This window comes from Tyto alba, unplaced genomic scaffold, assembly GCF_018691265.1.
Source record: "Tyto alba isolate M040663 unplaced genomic scaffold, T.alba_DEE_v4.0 Super-Scaffold_41, whole genome shotgun sequence".
Lineage (NCBI taxonomy): Eukaryota > Metazoa > Chordata > Aves > Strigiformes > Tytonidae > Tyto > Tyto alba.
This window is the reverse complement of record NW_024881317.1, coordinates 15958229-15976292: the sequence shown is the minus strand read 5'-3', so window position 1 is coordinate 15976292 and position 18064 is coordinate 15958229. Positions and strand designations below refer to the sequence as shown.

General features: G+C 39.7%; 1 protein-coding gene across 1 annotated transcript in view; it reads left to right on the top strand.

The window, feature by feature from the left end:
- ALDH1A2 (aldehyde dehydrogenase 1 family member A2) overlaps positions 1 to 18064 on the top strand; it is a 58789-nt gene that overhangs the window by 24103 nt on the left and 16622 nt on the right. Inside the window, exons 2-7 of the mRNA XM_009973230.3 lie at positions 1197 to 1301; positions 1501 to 1641; positions 3216 to 3345; positions 9181 to 9242; positions 11978 to 12106; positions 12238 to 12351. Coding sequence (XP_009971532.1) covers positions 1197 to 1301; positions 1501 to 1641; positions 3216 to 3345; positions 9181 to 9242; positions 11978 to 12106; positions 12238 to 12351 — 681 coding nt within the window. The remainder of the gene's footprint in view (positions 1 to 1196; positions 1302 to 1500; positions 1642 to 3215; positions 3346 to 9180; positions 9243 to 11977; positions 12107 to 12237; positions 12352 to 18064) is intronic.

Here is an 18064-nt window from a genome sequence, read left to right as displayed (position 1 = left end):
ATTCTTCTTCCATAGCCATGATCTAAAAAGATAGGCCAGTTTCTACCACATGAGTATCTCTGATTGGAACTGAAACTCCTGAATCTTTCAAAGGGTCCTTTGGCTTTCTACTCATCCACAGTTGTAGGATCTGTGTGGGGTATGGGGCTTTGATTTGCTTTAACCAGAGAAAGGTCCCTGTCTCTATAAAAGCAACTTAACCCCTCATGCAAAAAAGGGTGGTGAACATTCATTCCTTCTACCTAGGGGTGAAGTCTTGCCTCCAGTGAAGTCAGTGGTAGAACTCCCATTGATTTCAATGAGACCAGAACATCCTGTTACACATTTAAAGTTGTATTTCATGGAATACATTGAAAGAACATTGATACCTGAACTCCAGGGAACCCATATGGTGCCTCAACTTTTTGAACACTTTTGTTCTTAGAAAGGTTTCAAGGACAGGAAGAGTCTGAATACCTGGAAAACCTTTCACTCAGTCATTTTCCTAGAGTGACTTCTTTCTTATTTGATAAGAAATAATTGCATCCTGTTCTTGAAAGTAATTCAATAGAAAATAACTGGCATGTGTGCAGCTACCAGTAAAAACCTACTTTAAATAAACTCATTACCTCTCTCAAGACAGCTGTTGTCAGCACCATTAAAATTCAAATTTGGTTTGCCCATGACAATTAAAATTATGTCAACACTGAGAGAATTTAACAATTTCCATTGTTCCAAGCAGATAAGCAAGTTAATTTTGTGCTGCGAGTCATCACTGTGGCCTTAATCAACTGACTGTGTATTGAAGAACTGTGATCTTTGAGATTATTCAGCTTTGACTGGGTTGTATCAATGACCAAATGTTTACTTACTGAATTGAATGATTACTCCAAATCCTTGTCTTGTCTGCAGCAGTTTCAAGGCTTTTTCTCTGATGCAGCTATTTTAGTTTATTTGTTACAGTTTTTGAACCAAATTTGAATGTCAACCAAATTATTTAGAGCTTGATGTTGCTTCTATAGTGACACTGCCACAGAACACAGAAAGACATGAGGAGCTGACCCTTAGCCTGAACTCTTGAAAACCGTAATTTTCACAGGCATAAATAAGTTTTAACTCTTTTGTATTAGAATCTGCAGCCCTTCCCAGGAATTTGTTGTTATATACATTACTGCTTGTTCATGTGGAAGGACTGATTACTTTTCTTCCTTTTCTAGATTTTCATCAATAATGAGTGGCAAAATTCTGAAAGTGGGAGAATATTCCCAGTATATAATCCAGCAACAGGAGAGCAGATCTGTGAAATCCAAGAAGCTGACAAGGTAATGCATCCTGTGGATGGATAGAAGTGCATAAATAGATCAAAGCAGCAGGTCCAGAGTAGCACCACTGGACAGTTCTTTTATTAATCACAGTTCCAAACCCCATCATGTGACTAAGGTTGTACAACAGCAAATTTTGTAAGCCTGGTAATGTTATTTACCTCAGTGCCTTTGTTTTTTTTTTGTTCCTTCTTGACAGGTGGATACGGACAAAGCAGTGAGGGCAGCTCGCCTTGCTTTTTCTCTAGGTTCAGTTTGGAGGAGAATGGATGCATCGGAAAGAGGCCATCTTTTGGATAAGCTAGCAGACTTGGTCGAAAGAGACAGGGCAATTCTTGCTGTAAGTGACACATGAAAATAAACAGTCAAATCACCTGTCAGTTTTACATTCTGAGCGCAAATTAGTTCATAAATGTGTTAATATAAATCATATTTGAAAACTACACTCAGCTTGGTGGCTAAGATGGCTGTCTACTTAAGATCTGATCCAAAGCTCATAAAAGTCAACAAGAGTCTTCCAATTGACTCAAATGAGCTTTCAGCTGGACATCAGACAAATGAATGGGTGTGCACACACACATATGCCTGTTATGCATGCTTGTAACTTTTCTAAAATGAAGTGATTTATGCAGATATTAATGAAATGGCAGGTGAAATGCTTACTGACACTCAAGTGGTAACATGAATTATGGGTAATGCACTATTTCACTCACGTATTAAGCCATCTAAACAGTGGCATTGTTAATGTTATTTTCCACATGTCAAGTGCTTTCAACTAAGCTGGTGAACATCTTAATTCCAGCTTTGTCAACACTTAAATCATCTTACCACCAGTGTATACTGTAAAATCACCACAGGGAGAAGGAAGTCCACAGCAAATCAAGTTTACTCTGCCTGTCATTTGATTTTTATTTCTAGAGCCAAGTTCTTTACTGAATTGCACCACAGGCGATGCCATTAATTGCTCTTGGGGATATAAGTCAGTGCAGAATTAGGCCTCCATTCTTCTCTACAGAAACTCATTTGATGGTTGGTGTGTTACACATGGGTGTACTTTGCCCATTCTGAATGATTCCTATTAGACAGCTATTGAGAATGAGTTAAGCTACTCAACATCTTAGGATATTTTCTTGGATTCTTTTTGCTAAATGATCTTAGGAACCCCTAAGAGGATAGCTTATAAGATACTTTTAAAAATAGGAATATTAACTGAAAAATAAGGACATTAGCTTGTTAATTTATGAGCTTCCCTAGAGGAGAGTTTGTTTATTTGATGGCAATAAATAAACTGGCTGTACAGTATAGATATCTCAGACCTCAGCAGGAGTCTTGGCAGCCATATAGAGAAATTTTTATATTCACATCGATTATATAAAGAGAGATATGTCCATTCTTCTCTTTATGGATTCAGATCATTAATATGGGGTTACAAGGAGCCCCTTCTCAGCTGTTATCATTAACATAACAGAACCTAGTTTGACAGGCACTTTTACCTTGGCTCCTGATTAAAGCAATTTAGCATTTATATATCTGGACCAAGCACAGTGGTCCAAAATACACAGAGACACATGCACATGCATGTGGATACACACACAAACCCACAAGACAGACACACATACATAAACACACACACACACATGTTCTTAAAATCATAGTCATTCCAGAATCATCAAGAACAAACCAGGTATTTTTTTAAGGAAAATGCTTTTTGTTCACATTTGCAAAAAGAAGTAACAAAAGGGATCAGCTAGTTGTTCTGAACCTTCTGGGTTAAGACTATGCCAAAGCATAACTGCTTGGTCTTCATTAAAATCTTTGTCATAATTGAAGAGCTGTTAAGACAGTTAATACTTAAGTACAATAGTCTAAAAATGCTACTGTGCTTACATCTCTTAACTTTTTCTTGTCTTCTAGACTATGGAGTCACTGAACAGTGGCAAACCTTTCTTGCAAGCTTTCTACGTAGATCTTCAGGGAGTCATAAAAACCCTGAGGTATTATGCCGGTTGGGCAGACAAAATCCATGGAATGACCATTCCTGTAGGTAAGGAGGAGTAAAGCACAGGTATGCACCTAAACCTTCTCATGCCAAATGGCTTAATAGATTACAGCATCATGAAAGGTAGAAGAGAACCTTGGTTTGGTCTTATAGCATGTAGTATGTTGCTGAAGCAGATGTTTGAAAGTCAGCAAGGGCTGGACTAGATGAACCTGCTGTTGTTCTGCCCTACATGCACATCCCAAATTGTGTTTTGTTTCTTTTGCATGTGTGCATCTGAGAAGGAGATAGCTCAATACCTACATTTAAATATTGTTACACTTATAAAAATGGATGCAGTATTAGCCTGCCAAATACCTTGGAACACATGAAAATAGTGTTATCTGCCTGTTTAGGAAATGGTATGCTTACGTATATACCTTGTTTATAGATGTTTTCTTACTGCCTGTGCAAATCTTTTTACTTGGGACTAACACTGGGTCCAAAGTTGTTTGTACTTAGAGTTTGTCATGTTACTATAGAGAACTGTACATACGTATCAGATGTATTTTTTTATATATGCTTCTTCAAATTACTCAGTGGGATGAGGTCTATATTGTATGTATGAGATAAATCTTTATAAGTGCTAGGAAATTAGTTATTCTGCTCTTAGTTTTTGTTAAAGAGATAAGAAAAGAAAAAGAACCTTACCGTTATTTTTATTTAACAAGTATCTTCCTCCTGCCCCTCCCTCCCAGCTGTTTTAACAAATACAGGCTGCATTTTCTTTTGTGAACATATTCATTTGCAGTCTGGACTAGATGTACTGAACTGTTATGATCATGCAAAACAGCACATGATAGCAAAGAATGATTTTATGCAGGTGCAGTCATTAAGATAAATATACTCATCTTTTACCTGCAAAAATAAATCTTTGGAAAAACAGTAAGGAAAGCCAACATTTACTCTGTGGATTCTTTTTGGTTTCATGGTGCACACTGTTCATTGCACATGCATGCTTATTACACTTTACTGAAGGAGAACAGAAAGGCACACTCACAAGTAAATGAATTTTGCTGTTGCCCATTTATTTCCATAAAATTACATTATGTAACACAGTATCTGCAGTATACTAGCCTGCCTCTGTACAGCAAAGCACAAAACTATCAAAGTTAGGCAAGTAGATTAATTGAAAATGTGGCCTCAAAATTTTCAGAAGGAAAATAGATCATGTAACTCTTATTGCAGCATTACTCATCATGGTGTTTCAGCTTATTAAAATTGCAGTGTTACTGACTGCTGTTTATTATCACCAGTGTATTTTCACCAAAGAAATTACAATATTAATATTTCAGGTGTAGACTCTCCTGTAAGGACTCTTGAAGACTTCCACAGTCATTGAGGCTGAGGTTCAAAAATCCTAGATTTGCTGCTTGCACTTCGCATTTAAACATACAAAAGTGCAGAGCACGTCATAAATTCATATATTCAGCAAATTTCCTGTTCTCTAATCTCTTTCTCCCTGGTCAGTGAATGCCTCCTCCTCACTTGTTAGCCCCGCAGGTACACAAAATTTAGGTGAGTCACCACAAAGCATTGCCAGGTTAAGGAGAATAAATATTCTCTGCTTATTCTTGTCCTCAAGTAGTGTATCAGATGAAAACCCTGATTTTTTTTCAGTGAGGTGGGCTATGCTGGGGTAGAGGAAGGCACATTTTCAGCATGCCTTCCTAAATGCAAACTTCAGTGCTAACAAACACAGCTATCAGTAGCGTAGAATTTTAAGTCCATTCACAGATTTTCAGGGTATCAGTTTGTTCTTCCTCTTGGTTTAGCACTCCTCTCTATTCCTCTAGTTTCACACTATAAATTTGTCATTCTCATAAAGCTATTTTAGAGCAAGGCCAGTGTTAAACCATGGCGCTCTTCATATTCACTTACCATTAGCTCATCAAAGGAAACCAAACAGGACAACAAAACCAAAATAAAAACCATAGTAAATCTCATTCTCTTTCTGTTTGGTGTGCTAATAAATCTGAAACCTTCCAATCTTTCATCTGTTCTTGTTGAGGTTTTCTTTTCCTCTAAAATATAAATAGGCAAGCAATAGGCAAGTAGAAGAAGAACAGTGAGTTTTACAGTCACATTCCTTTTGGTCCCAGAGCTGCTAAAACCTTCAGAGTGCCCTTTGCTTGCTCCCATGCATAAAGCTTTGATGATTTAAATTAAAACAGAATGAGGGTCGACTAGAAACTGTTAAACTAATAAACTGAATGCAAGCAAAAATGTATCTTTAAATCAATACATGATATGTTACAGCTTAAAGAACCAGCTCCGCTCTCACCCACTTCTTTACTGTGTCCTGCTATATGAGGCATGTGACTGTATTATGATTGTTATGCAAATAAAATATCTGGGATGGAGACTCCTGATGGAAATCTGAGCAAACACATCTGTGGAAGGTATTACTGTCCCAAAGTGAGATCCCTGGATAAATGGGGCTTTCTTTCTGATTAAAAAAATAAAAATCTTTGGGCCAGGTGCTAAGCAGCTGCAAATTGATCTGGCTCTATTAATATCAGCGAGGACTGGAGAATGACAGTTTACATCAGCTGAGAATATTAAAAAAAAAAAAACTTTTAAGACAAATTTTTAGATTGCATATGGGATCAGACTGTCAAATCCCTCTCAGGCAACCTTCTTCTGGCTGCCAGCTGGTAGAAGTGTAAGACTAACCATCATCAGCAACAGCATCTTAGAGCAAGTGTCATTAGCATGAATTGTATAAACTAATTTTAAAACTCTAAAATGTTTCAAAAGCGTGTTTCATTTCTGAGCACAGGGAAGCTTTCTGTGTTCACTGCTCAGAAAAAGTGATTCACTTCATCAATCTTGAGTTATTTTGCTGTGGTAACAGCTTATTTTACATTATGGACATGGTGGCTCTTAGATACACCTTTGGCCTGTCCAGAGGCATCTGAAGCTTCTGAGCAACTTCAAGTCACATATGCTCAGAAAAATATTGTTAGAAAGCAACCTCAAAAATCCCATCTTAACAGTAAGTCCGTGGATGATGAACTTTGGAAGTAGGTGTCAAAAAGGGCAGCTGTCTAGAGTCTAGTGGAAGAAAGCAGGGCAAGCAACTCTGCATGGGAGGTATTGCTCTGCAGAGAGAACATTCTGCCTACATTTGGTGGAATTAACCACCATTTGTCTGACTTGGCAAGCACGTTCAGGTTATCTATAACTTTATGTTATGAAGCACGCAGACATGTGGCAATGATTATGCAGTGGCAATCTAAAGTCAGACAGTGCTAACGTAACTATGTTACTGTTATGTTGTCACCATCCTTCTGGCTGAGAATCCACCTCTCACAGTACTACCGAGTACAAGCTGGTATTTTTAACTGACTCCTATGTGCCTCTTGAGCACTTCGACAGTTTTGCCTGTATATACTTCTCTGTATTTTGACTTCTACTCTACTTCTGTCTGGTCTGATGATTCTTCCTATGGTCTGTGAACCACTGCTAGCATCTGTGAAAGATAACCTAGAAAATCAAACTGATTGTCTCAATTTGTGAAACTAATATTCTCACTTCCACTGGGGAGTGACATTTTGTCAATGCAGAGCAAACTGACTGAGCAACTATTTTCTTTCTCCTTTTCCTGATGTGAATCTCTTTTCTCTCTCTCCCTCCCTCCTTTATTTCCTCTGTTCTATCCCTTGTCTTGGTTGCAGACTATTGTTACCTTTCTCATAATTATTCTGTATCTGGCCCCTAGCTGATGTATTAGCTACTCTAGCTCAGGTTTCTACTGAGCAAATCCTGTAAAGTAGATGTACCGAAATAAGCAGACCTGAAAATAAGTTATTTCTAATCAAATTCAAGTTGAAGTCTTTACTTAAACCCAAGAAGTTTATGGATTAACCCATTTATTGTTACCAGATGCATAGCACATAGTACAAGATATTGCTGCAGGTTCCCAAAATGTACTCTCCATTGTGAAGTTAGGTCTTTCTGTGCTATTGAACAAGGCTGGCTGCAGCTCTGGGCTGAATGGGGCAGAGGCCACAGCTGCCCGCATGCTCACCCACCGTGTGAAGGAAAGCACATACCCCTCTGTGTTGGACAGTGACAAGGGGAGCAAGAGCACTGCAATCTCCCCTCCTTTTACTCCTGCCATCTGACCACTTTCTACCCTGGTAAATCATCTCCTGTGATTGAGCCTGGGTAACCTTCTCATCGTTCTCACATACTTAGTTGAAATGATTTTTCTAAGTAAAGACATGCAAGTTTTTCTAGATGACCAAGCACTACAGGCCAAGGGGCACATTCAGCTCATCATGCCTTTAGCATAGCCCTTACCTCAGCTGTAGCCTCACTGAAAAACATTTGACCTAAATTCAGAGGTGGTTTGAGCCTGGACTAGTTTATACAGCCACAAGACTCAATTTAGGTAAAAAGAGTGCTTTTTGTACCTAATTTAGGTACAAAAGTGTACAGAATCTACTTTGCACAGATGCAGGCCAGGCACACTAACAAAGCTGATAGACAATACCGTAACTGGTCCCACACAAGGCAGGCCATTGTCCTGCTCTTTATCAATTGGGAAGAAACCTCCATCGTATCACAGCATGGGTAACCTCAGCATGTACTCCCAGACCACAGGCAAGTGCTGAAGCAGCAATAACCTTGAAGCTTTGTGAAAGAGCATGAACTCCACCAGCCCCCGTGACAGTCACTTACACCAGCTGTGCAGAATGAGCCAGCACAGAGACCTGCCGCTCTGAGCAGGCCGGGCCACGTGAAAGGTTCCCACAGACCACAGGCCTGACCCCAACTCACTGATCTGTTTATTTCCTGACCTGACTCAGGCTGCCCTGAGCTCAACAGTGCTTTAGTTAAGGACTGCAGATCCAGCGTAACACTCACTAACTGGTGATACTTCTCACCCCTGGAGTTCTTTGCCATTTGTGTTCATCAGGACCTTAAAAATAATTACCAGATCAGAGAGTTATTTAAGTAATTCCCTTTAGCCTCATATCATCCACACCTGCTGTTTGTGATTATGCAGTCTGCTTTTCCTGCATAATTTCCAAGTTCCCAGTGACTTGGTCCTTGCATTTATTTATTCACTTCTCCCTCGCCTAAAAGGTTTGTGAAAACTTTTCTTGCTCACTGTTGCATCATCTTCCAGCTGCATCCGACTTTTCCCCGTCAACTTAAATTGACTGCCTGTTCAGCTTGAGGCCATTTCTGATACAGGCCTTGTTCTACAAGGCAGCTATCAGAGCCTGCCTGTATGACGACCCCTGTATTCTCCTTAGTGTTGTCTTCTGCAGTAAATTATGCTAAATTACACAGCAGGCACAGGCTTCACCTCTTCATTCCACATGTACAGATTGTGGTATAGCATTCCATTACTTCAAACTGCTTGTGTCTTCAATGGAAGATGGGTGGGATGTATGCTACTCTATTATCCTACATCTGCTTGTACATACACCTTTATATCGCTGTGTTCCAGTCATGCCTTTCAGGAAATTGCCTTTGTGACTCTTCCTTCACTTCTTTCACCCTGAAATCAGCAGAGGCCAGTAAGTGGCTTCCTTGCTACTGCCCTTTTTTGTACAGTACAGCTTGTCCTCTTTCCTAAGGAACAAAGCAGGTTACTTTCTGATGGGATGCCTGCTTCCTTTGTTCTACAGAAAGAACAACTAGGTTGCTCCTGAACCTAGGTTTCCCATGCTGGCTCATGAAAAAACATTTCCATGACTTCTTTATTTCTTTTACTGCCATCAAAGGCTGATCCTTAGAGCTTTTTCCCCCCTCTATTTTTTTTTTTTTTTTGTTCTGCCAAGTCAAACTGCACTTGAGAGTAACCATGCTCATCTGTTTCAGATGGAGATTATTTTACGTTTACAAGACACGAACCCATTGGAGTGTGTGGACAGATCATCCCTGTGAGTATCTCTACTAGCGCTTTCTATTTATTTTCATTTGAACCAGTTCTCTTTAAAGACACATAAAACATGGTCCTCAGCTATGTGTGTTTTCCATTACGAAAAAAGCTGAGCTCATATTGTTGACATATCTTTAACAGCCTCCCTGCAAATGCTTATTTGAACATGCTAATAGGGTTTAGGCTCTGTTATTAGGAGTTAAGTTCTCAAGTCATAGAATTCTCATGATTAAAACAAGCAAAGCAAAACACAGTGTTAATATGCTGTCAGTGGTTATGGATGTTCACACAACTTATGGAAAATTGATGCTTTGCTGTGGTAGTCTTTTTATTTAGTTAGTTTTTACTGTGATTTAACAGGCTCCTCAGTTCCTGGGAGAATGTGATGCATTTTAATTCCATTCTTTCCTGCTATTTCTTTTACAAGGCTGGAGGAGAAAAGGAAACTCCAGGAGACCTATCATTACAATTAACATTGTGTAGCTAATAAAAGACATGAAATGTTTGTTTTATTTGTTAAGAGAGAGAAACACAGCATTTCATCAAATCTAGTACTCCCCCTACACCCCAGTATACATCCTTGATATACTCTTGCAGAACACTGCATGGGAATTACACTGAGAAGCTAAGTTTTTCAGAAGAACCGGTTAACCAGCTTTGGCAGAAATTTCAATGGGAGGCTCACATATAGCTATTAAAATATCATGTGGAAGCTTTTTCCTTGACAAAGCACTGGGGAACTAATCAGGACATTCTCTAAAATTTTTGTTGATGTTGTTTTTTTATTTTGTTCATGTTAACCACAAAGCCACTAAACAGCAACATGCAGCAATTCCATTAAAAGAGCAGCCAGAAAAGATTGCTTTAACAATGTTAAGCCCTTTTTCTCTTTTTATATTTGTTGTTATTTCATGTCTTTGTTAAGGGATGGCTATGGGGTTTGGAACTCAGCAGAAACTCAGAGAACCATGCAAAGGACTCAGAGAGTCTGGCTACACCCATCCTGCAAACACCTATGGGCTCTCCTAACTTGACTCAGAAGTTGTCCTTATGAACGAATGATTCCACAGCTCTGTTCCCATTCTTCAGCCAAGCACATGCATAAGCATTTGCAAAATGACAATCCCCATATCTAACCCTGAAGTTACTGGACATCTCTTAGGCTTGTCTCATTGAGCTTAACTGACAGATCTGTTGAAGAAACTTGGCCATGGGCTGAAGATCAGGCCAAAAGCAGTATTTGTTTAGTTTAGATCTGTAAACCTCTTTGTTCAGGGTACCCAGCCATCTACCATACTTGTTCATTCTTCCCCCAAGTTTGTCCTCCAAAACTTCAACATGGCTGTCATACGCACCTATTCTAACACTGCTGCTAATCTGTTACATATTTCCTCCACAGCTACCTGTCACAGAGTACAGCCCCTGGGCTGCAGCATGCACTTAGCCATTACACTAGCAAATACGTTATTACAAAAATAAAATAAAACAGCGAGCCCAACACTAAACTCCTCATCCTCTTTCACATCCTAGCTTCCATCAAAACATATGCTCTTTGGCAGCTCTGTAGCATAAACAGGGCTATATACTACCCTATAAAACTCCTCAGAGCTCTCCTTGCAATAGCATTAGAAGTGCAAGCTGTCAGCACACTGTTGGCCCTATAGCTCCCCTCCCAGGTTTATATACTGGAGATGGAATTAAAATATCACTTTGTCTCTGGAGTTTATAAACAACTGAGGGAGTAAAAAATCGGGTGTTCAGTGAAGGAAAGACACTTGTGTATTTTTTCAAGCTAGCCAGGGGCTAGAGAGATGTCTGTGAGAATGGCAGCTGATATGAATCAGGCAGTAACACGTTCTGGCCAGTGGCTGACTCTTTGTGACTGATATTTTCTATTTTCTTTCCAAAGGAGATTATTATATGCATTTATAAGAGTGATTGTGCAAATGCAGTTATTTTATTACTCTGGCATTTCCACTGAAATCAGTGGGACTATCCACTTAACCTGTTAGGATCAGGCCTAGATGGAGAAAGGCTTGTTACTCTTAATACACAGTTTGTGCATCAGACTCATATAATTCACTACATTTTCTGCTGCAGTTAAATGAAGTTGAAATTAATGATGATACAAAATTCTACATCAGCAAAGAGTGTTTCTCAACTTGTTTTTTTACTGTTCTTTTAGTGTCTTCCATATAAATTGCTCAGTAAGAAGTTTTCAAGAAAATTAAATGCTTTGACCAAGCATTGACATTTATGGGGTTTTTATTGTAATCCCATCAACTAAGGAATATATAATTTTGAGTAAAAATTGTATCTTTTAAGATGTAGTCAGAGATAAGAAATTTACATCCAAAAATGCTTCCACATGAACAAACAGTTCTTTCCAAATGTATCAGAAGGAAGAACTACTTGTCATGGGGGAATTAAAAGTGCCAATTGCAAAACAGTAAATGAAATAAAAAGTTGTGACTAAAAAAATTAAGAGAGACCAGAAGATTCTTTTATGAAGACTGCGGGTGGGACTGTATTTCTTTGAACAGGAGAGAAAGAACTAAAAGGTCACTGTTGTCGCTTTCTTAATGGCAGTAATTAAAAAAAAATCCTTGCTTTGTGCTGGAAAAGATTTATGTTGAGGATCAGCCTGAGAAGTAAGTGAGGTAGCAGCTTGACATCTTGAAAACAAAACACCGCTGCAATATTTTTCTATCTATCAACTTTTATTTTTTCCTACAGTGGAACTTCCCCCTGCTGATGTTTGCATGGAAGATTGCTCCAGCTCTGTGCTGTGGCAATACAGTAGTTATTAAACCAGCAGAACAAACACCACTCAGCGCTCTCTATATGGGAGCCCTCATCAAGGAGGTAAGAATAATTGACAGGAATAATATCTCTGTCTCTCCTTGTGTGGAAGGAACTACCAGCATATGCCTGGTTTAACGTGCTCTGTCAGTTTTCATAAATCATGCTTCCTTCACTCATTCCTATTTTGACAGGCTGGCTTTCCACCAGGAGTTGTCAATATTTTGCCAGGATTTGGTCCAATTGTTGGTGCAGCCATAGCATCTCATGTTGGCATTGATAAAATTGCTTTTACTGGATCCACTGAGGTAAGAGGATTCACAGATATGTTACTGTAAAATGTGAGTAAATACTTAGGAAGATAGTATTAAGTCCTTGTGCTACATTTCTCACTGTCACTGAGTAAAGGAGCTACATCTAAATAACAGTGGTCTTTTCTTCCCAGCTGAACTTATGTATCACAGTACTTCCAAAGCAGAAATGGCTCCTTTCCTCCAGCCCCTGCTGTGCTCGGCACCTCAGCACAGGAGATATGCCTGGAAAAATATTGCTGGGATTTCCTGTGGGCTTATGAGGATGTGAATCACATGCAAGTAGGCAGAACATCCCGTGTATATTGCAGCACACATAAATGCTGCTTTAGCATCCATAATTTGTCTATCTTGGCATACTTGTGGAAGAAGGGAGAGGAAGGGGGCAAATTGGGGCAAATGTACTTCATCTTTGATGCTGCATTCAAGTATATTGAGGATGAAGAGGGGGTCTAAAAAGGAAGGACTGCAGGGAGAAAAGGAGATTATCCAAAGCGTCTGTTCCCAAAACGATGGAAAGAAGCTGGCCAGAAGATGAAGGGAGTCAGTTGTCCCCTGGATGCCAAAATGTCTTGTTATGAGTCTATGATATAATCATAGAATCATTTAGGTTGGAAAAGATCTTTAAGATCATCGAGTCCAACTGTTAACCTAGCACTGCCAAGCCCACCACTAAACCATGTCCCTAAGTGCCACATCTACACGTCTTTTAAATACCTCCAGGGACAGAGACTCAACCACTTCCCTGGGCAGCCTGTTCCAATGCTTGACAACCCTTTTTAGTGAAGAAATTTTCCCTAATAGCCAATCTAAACCTCCCCTGGCACAACTTGAGGCTGTTTCCCCTTGTCCTATCACTTGTTACTTGGGAGAAGAGACCAACACCCACCTTGTTGCAACCCCCTTGCAGGTAGTTGTAGAGAGCGATAAGGCCTCCCCTCAGCCTCCTCTTCTCCAGGCTAAACAACCCCAGTTCCCTCAGCTGCTCCTCGTAAGACCTGTGCTCTAGACCCTTCCCCAGCTTTGTCGCCCTTCTTTGGGCACACTCCGCACCTCCATGTCTTTCTCATAGTGAGGGGCCCAAACATGAACATGGGATTCACGGCGCGGCCTCACCCGTGACGAGTACAGGGGGACAATCCCTTCCCTAATCCTGCTGGCCACACTATTTCTGATACCAGCCAGGATGCTGTTGGCCTGCTGGACCACCTGGGCACACTGCTGGCTCATACTCAGCCAGCTGCCAACCAACATCCCCAGGTCCTTTTCTGCTGGGCAGCTTTCCAGCCACTGTTCCCCAAACCTGTAGCATTGCATGGGGTTGTAACGCAAGTGCAGGCCCTGCTACTTAGCCGTGTTGAATCTGATGATGAAGATGTTACAGAGGATGTTCAGTCTGAACATGAAGGCTGTAATCTACAGAAAGAGTAACAAATCCCTTAAAACTCAAATCGTGTCTTGATCTCAAATATGTACAAAGCTGGCTGTTATCAGGACTGGGGTGGGTATGGTAGAGGTACTCCAGACTGAAGTCACAGGAGAAGGGGCCTTATCTCATTGTCTGAAAGCAGACAGAAAGGAATCTCAGTGGGAGTTTCAGGGCTGGTTATATTTAGAGAGAGCTAAACCCAGCCCTTTTCAATTCAAAATGTGACAAACTATTGTATGGAGGGAGCTAAACCCCAGGGAACCCGTCTCTCTTTGATATGTTTGACTCCCACTCGTGGCAGTGGGAGGCTTTATGAATCCCAGGGATACTGATCTTCACAGTGAGTGAATTTGGTTTTGATTTGAGTCAATAAATTCACTGACCAAGCAGCCCTACCAGATATGTGTGGGTATCTCCCTGGTGGGCTCAGAGATCGCAGAGACCAGCTCAATTATTTAAAATGAATTACTCTGGTGGAGTTACCCTGTAATCAAGTTTGGAAGTCACCATACACGAGCCTAAATTACCAGTAAAATGTAGCCGCAGTCATATGCCTAATTTGCACACACACAGTTGTTCTGCAATTACTATATGCCTGTACATTAATTTTTTTATGGCAATTTTAGATTATAATATACACAGGTTACATTCTAAGTCAATGGCAACATAAGATTTCAGATTATTCTATGGAATTACTCTAGTCATTACATCTCCTGTAACCAATTTATATTAGCATCCTGGAATATTGAAAACTCTAATATGAGCTGATTACCCCCCATAAATTAAGCTGAAACAATTGTTTTCATAAAGATATGTGGTCTCTGTTTAAGATAAATATTCTATTATACAGGATGTTGCACTGTTTGGAGGAGGAAAAATACAGATGGGTTAGGTTTCAAAGTTGTCTTTTGTAGCCAAAATAAATTTTTATTGTAGTTCCAGACAGCTTTAGTTTTAATAGGCGTTTAAACTCAAAAAGCTGTGGGTTTTATACTAACTCAGTGCCTACCTTTAAAAGTCTTACCAATAGGAAGTGAAAAGCATTACAGAGATGAAAAAGCAATTCTCTAAGAACCTAAAGCAAGAACAGATGGAACGTTTTAATGCAGAGTTAGTGTAAACTATTCCATATTGTTTCTGATTTCCTGTAACACTGAATTTTTGTAACAGCAAGTCAACATTGTAACATTTTAAACACAATTCTGTGATATGAGCTGCACTACAGAGTCTCTGACTTCTCCAAAACAGACTTCAATTTCTAATGAAATAATAATGGAAATATTTTGTCTCTCTGGTCTTGTCTGAGGCATGTCAATTGTACACTCCAATGATGTGGACTTCCAATAGCTATCAGATATATAAATGCCATGATATTAAATTCCATTCCCCCATTTCATCCCGGTGCTAGTTAAGGCAGTTAGTACTTTCAACTTGAGCAAGTTATTGATAAAACCTATCAGTACAAAAGCAAAGATCTTCAAGTTTAGATGTCTGAAGCATGCGTTTTTCTCGAGTTTTTATCATGAGCTTCCTTACTTTTGCAGTATATATACTTACGGCTATTTCCTGCAAAGTTTTTTTAAAGGCAGAAAACAAGCAGCTCTTCCTACAAAAAATTTAATGCTAATGGTTTCCAAAATTTGTAGAACCCAATCCATAGAACTAATGAGCCAAAAGGCCAAGTTCATGACCTTAATTCAATAAACACTGATGTAGCCACACAAAAGATCCATCCCGCCCAGCACCTTATCTTGCAACATGACCAGTAACAGATGCTTACAGAGAAGAGAGAATGTGTAGACTGATCCTTTCCTTGCTGTAGCCTCACAGCTTCTGGTAATCAACAATTTAAAGACTTCCTGAGCCCAAAGGTGCATGTGGACAATTGTATTTAGTGGCAACCGATGGCCTTGTCATTCATTAGTCCAGTACCTCTTGAAACTCCTGACTATTGTGAGGCCTCAAGCCCATGCCTATGCAATGACAACACGTAAGTGACTTCTAATTTATGATACCAATTTCTAATTTATGATGCTGGTTCAGTTTGCACTCTATTTCTTTTCTGTTTCTTAGATTCTCTAGTGCTTTGAAAATTGTTTTAAGCACTACTATTTACTTTTCACACACTTCCCCCTCCCACAAGTAATATGTGAAAAATCATAAAGAGGTCTCTTTCTGTAGTACCATCACTGTTTGATTCCACTTCTTTTCCTCTTTCCTTCTGACCCCTCCTTTTATGAGTTAGCTCATGCACAGTAAAAGAGTAGTCTGCCATTTCTTTCATCCCTTAGCCTGCTTGCTTCTTATGAAACACCCTGCCCTGGATCACCTCCTCTCCCAGTCTCCTACTGCATGGTTCTCAAAACTCTTCCCTCTACAGCTCACTGGGAAGGGTTCTGCAGACACCCAGCAGGCTATGAATTTCACTTTGAAAACTGTCACACTGGAAGAAAGAAAATCATATGGAATATGAAAGCAAGCCTAAAAATATTGTGCCGCCTTAAGATTCCAGCAGCTTTCTTGGCTTCTCTGCTTGCTTTGGTTCATACACTTCAGCAGCTTGTTTGGTATGGGCATTTTAACAAAAGTGTTTATTTTTACTGTGTTGTTTTTAGTGAACCAGGGCTAATCCATGATCCTCCTCAATTACAGCAATCTTCTCTCAGGCTTCACTGACACATTTTTTCCTCATCTTCCATAATCAGATGAAACTTAAACTGCCAAAACCAATCTTTCTTCCAGTCAATCTGACCATGTCAACACTTGCTCCTATCCCTTTCCTAGCTTCCCTTGAAAGCCCAGAATCAGTTTAAATATCTCATTACGTCTTACTGTATTTCTCCTCGATCTTTCTGGTCCCTAGCTGTAGGGTGAAACTCTCACTCACCAGGCCCTTGGCAGTGGTCTGTAAAGCTCAGCTGTCTCCCACACTATCCTAGCATTCACTATACATGCCCCTTTCTGCCTCAGCTTCTTCACTGTTCTATGTATTCCTGTCTATTTGAGTTCTTTCTAAAAAATTAGTAGCAACAATTTAATTAAAATAAAACTCGGTCATTTATAATTTCTGAGCTTAAGAACAGATCCAAACTCAGGATGTCTGGCTTACACATGTATCTGCTGTTGGGCTGCAGAGCTCAGAAGTATAGGTGAGGTTATAAAAGTCTCCTCTCTTCCCCAGTTAAACGAACAGTGGACCCTATTTATTTCCAAGACAAGTGCTGATGAGGGGACAATTTTTGAACATATCAGAGGTTCTTCATACTACCTTCCCACCTCCTGAAAGAATTTTTTGCTAAGTAGCAAGGGTGAGAGGTCTTCAAATAGCAGAGAAAAGCAGCTATCAGAAGCTGCTTTACTCTTCATTGGCCTTTATTTACACTCAAATCTGTGAATTCAGTTCCAGGCTTTGCAAATACAGCCATTTTGACTGCTGTGAACCGTTTGGCCATGTCTACATATGTGTGCTCCATTTGAACAGGAACTGCATACCTGTAAATTCCTGGTGCACATGGAATAGTTGGGTGCAGTATGTTCTGGGCTTAAGACCAGAGATGATTATGGAAAGCAAGAAGTTATACATTTAAAAAAATGTGCATTCAAAGCACTGGCTGGATTAAAAATTGCATTTTGCTTGTTGCAAATATTTAATGAGTTCTTCTAACTTCTGTTCAAAACCAAATGTGTTACCTCCAAATCAGAGTGGCTTACAACTCTCTCCAGTTGTTAAACACTCTCAAGATGAGAATTATAGATAGCACACAAAACATTTGAAGCCCTGGCCAACAAGAAATGTATCCTAAGTGGCTGGTTTCCACTTTGTTCAAACTATGACCCATTAAAATGCAGACAGATTAAAGATAGGATTCAGGTCTGTGTTCATGCAGTTCTGTAGAGTAACCCAAATAAATATCCAACAAATTGGTTTGGATGCCTGTGTAAACAAAAGGTCTATAAACAACTGCAATAAACCCCAGCAAAAGAGTCTGCATTTTGTTTGGCAGAATGTTTTCTTTATGCACTTAGATTAACAAACCATGATCTCATCATTAGTCAACAAGATACTAGAGAGACCATCAAAGCAAACTACAGGACAGTCAAGATTGATTCATGCCAAACAAATGTTTGTAGCTAACAGCTGTATTACCACTGATTCTAATTTACTCAGCAGGATTCTCCTTTCATTTCCGAAGTGAGATGCATGTCACAATGCATGATGTAGACAGAATGTCTACCTACTGCACAAGCAGTGAGTTGTGTCAGCTCTCCTGGATCACACAG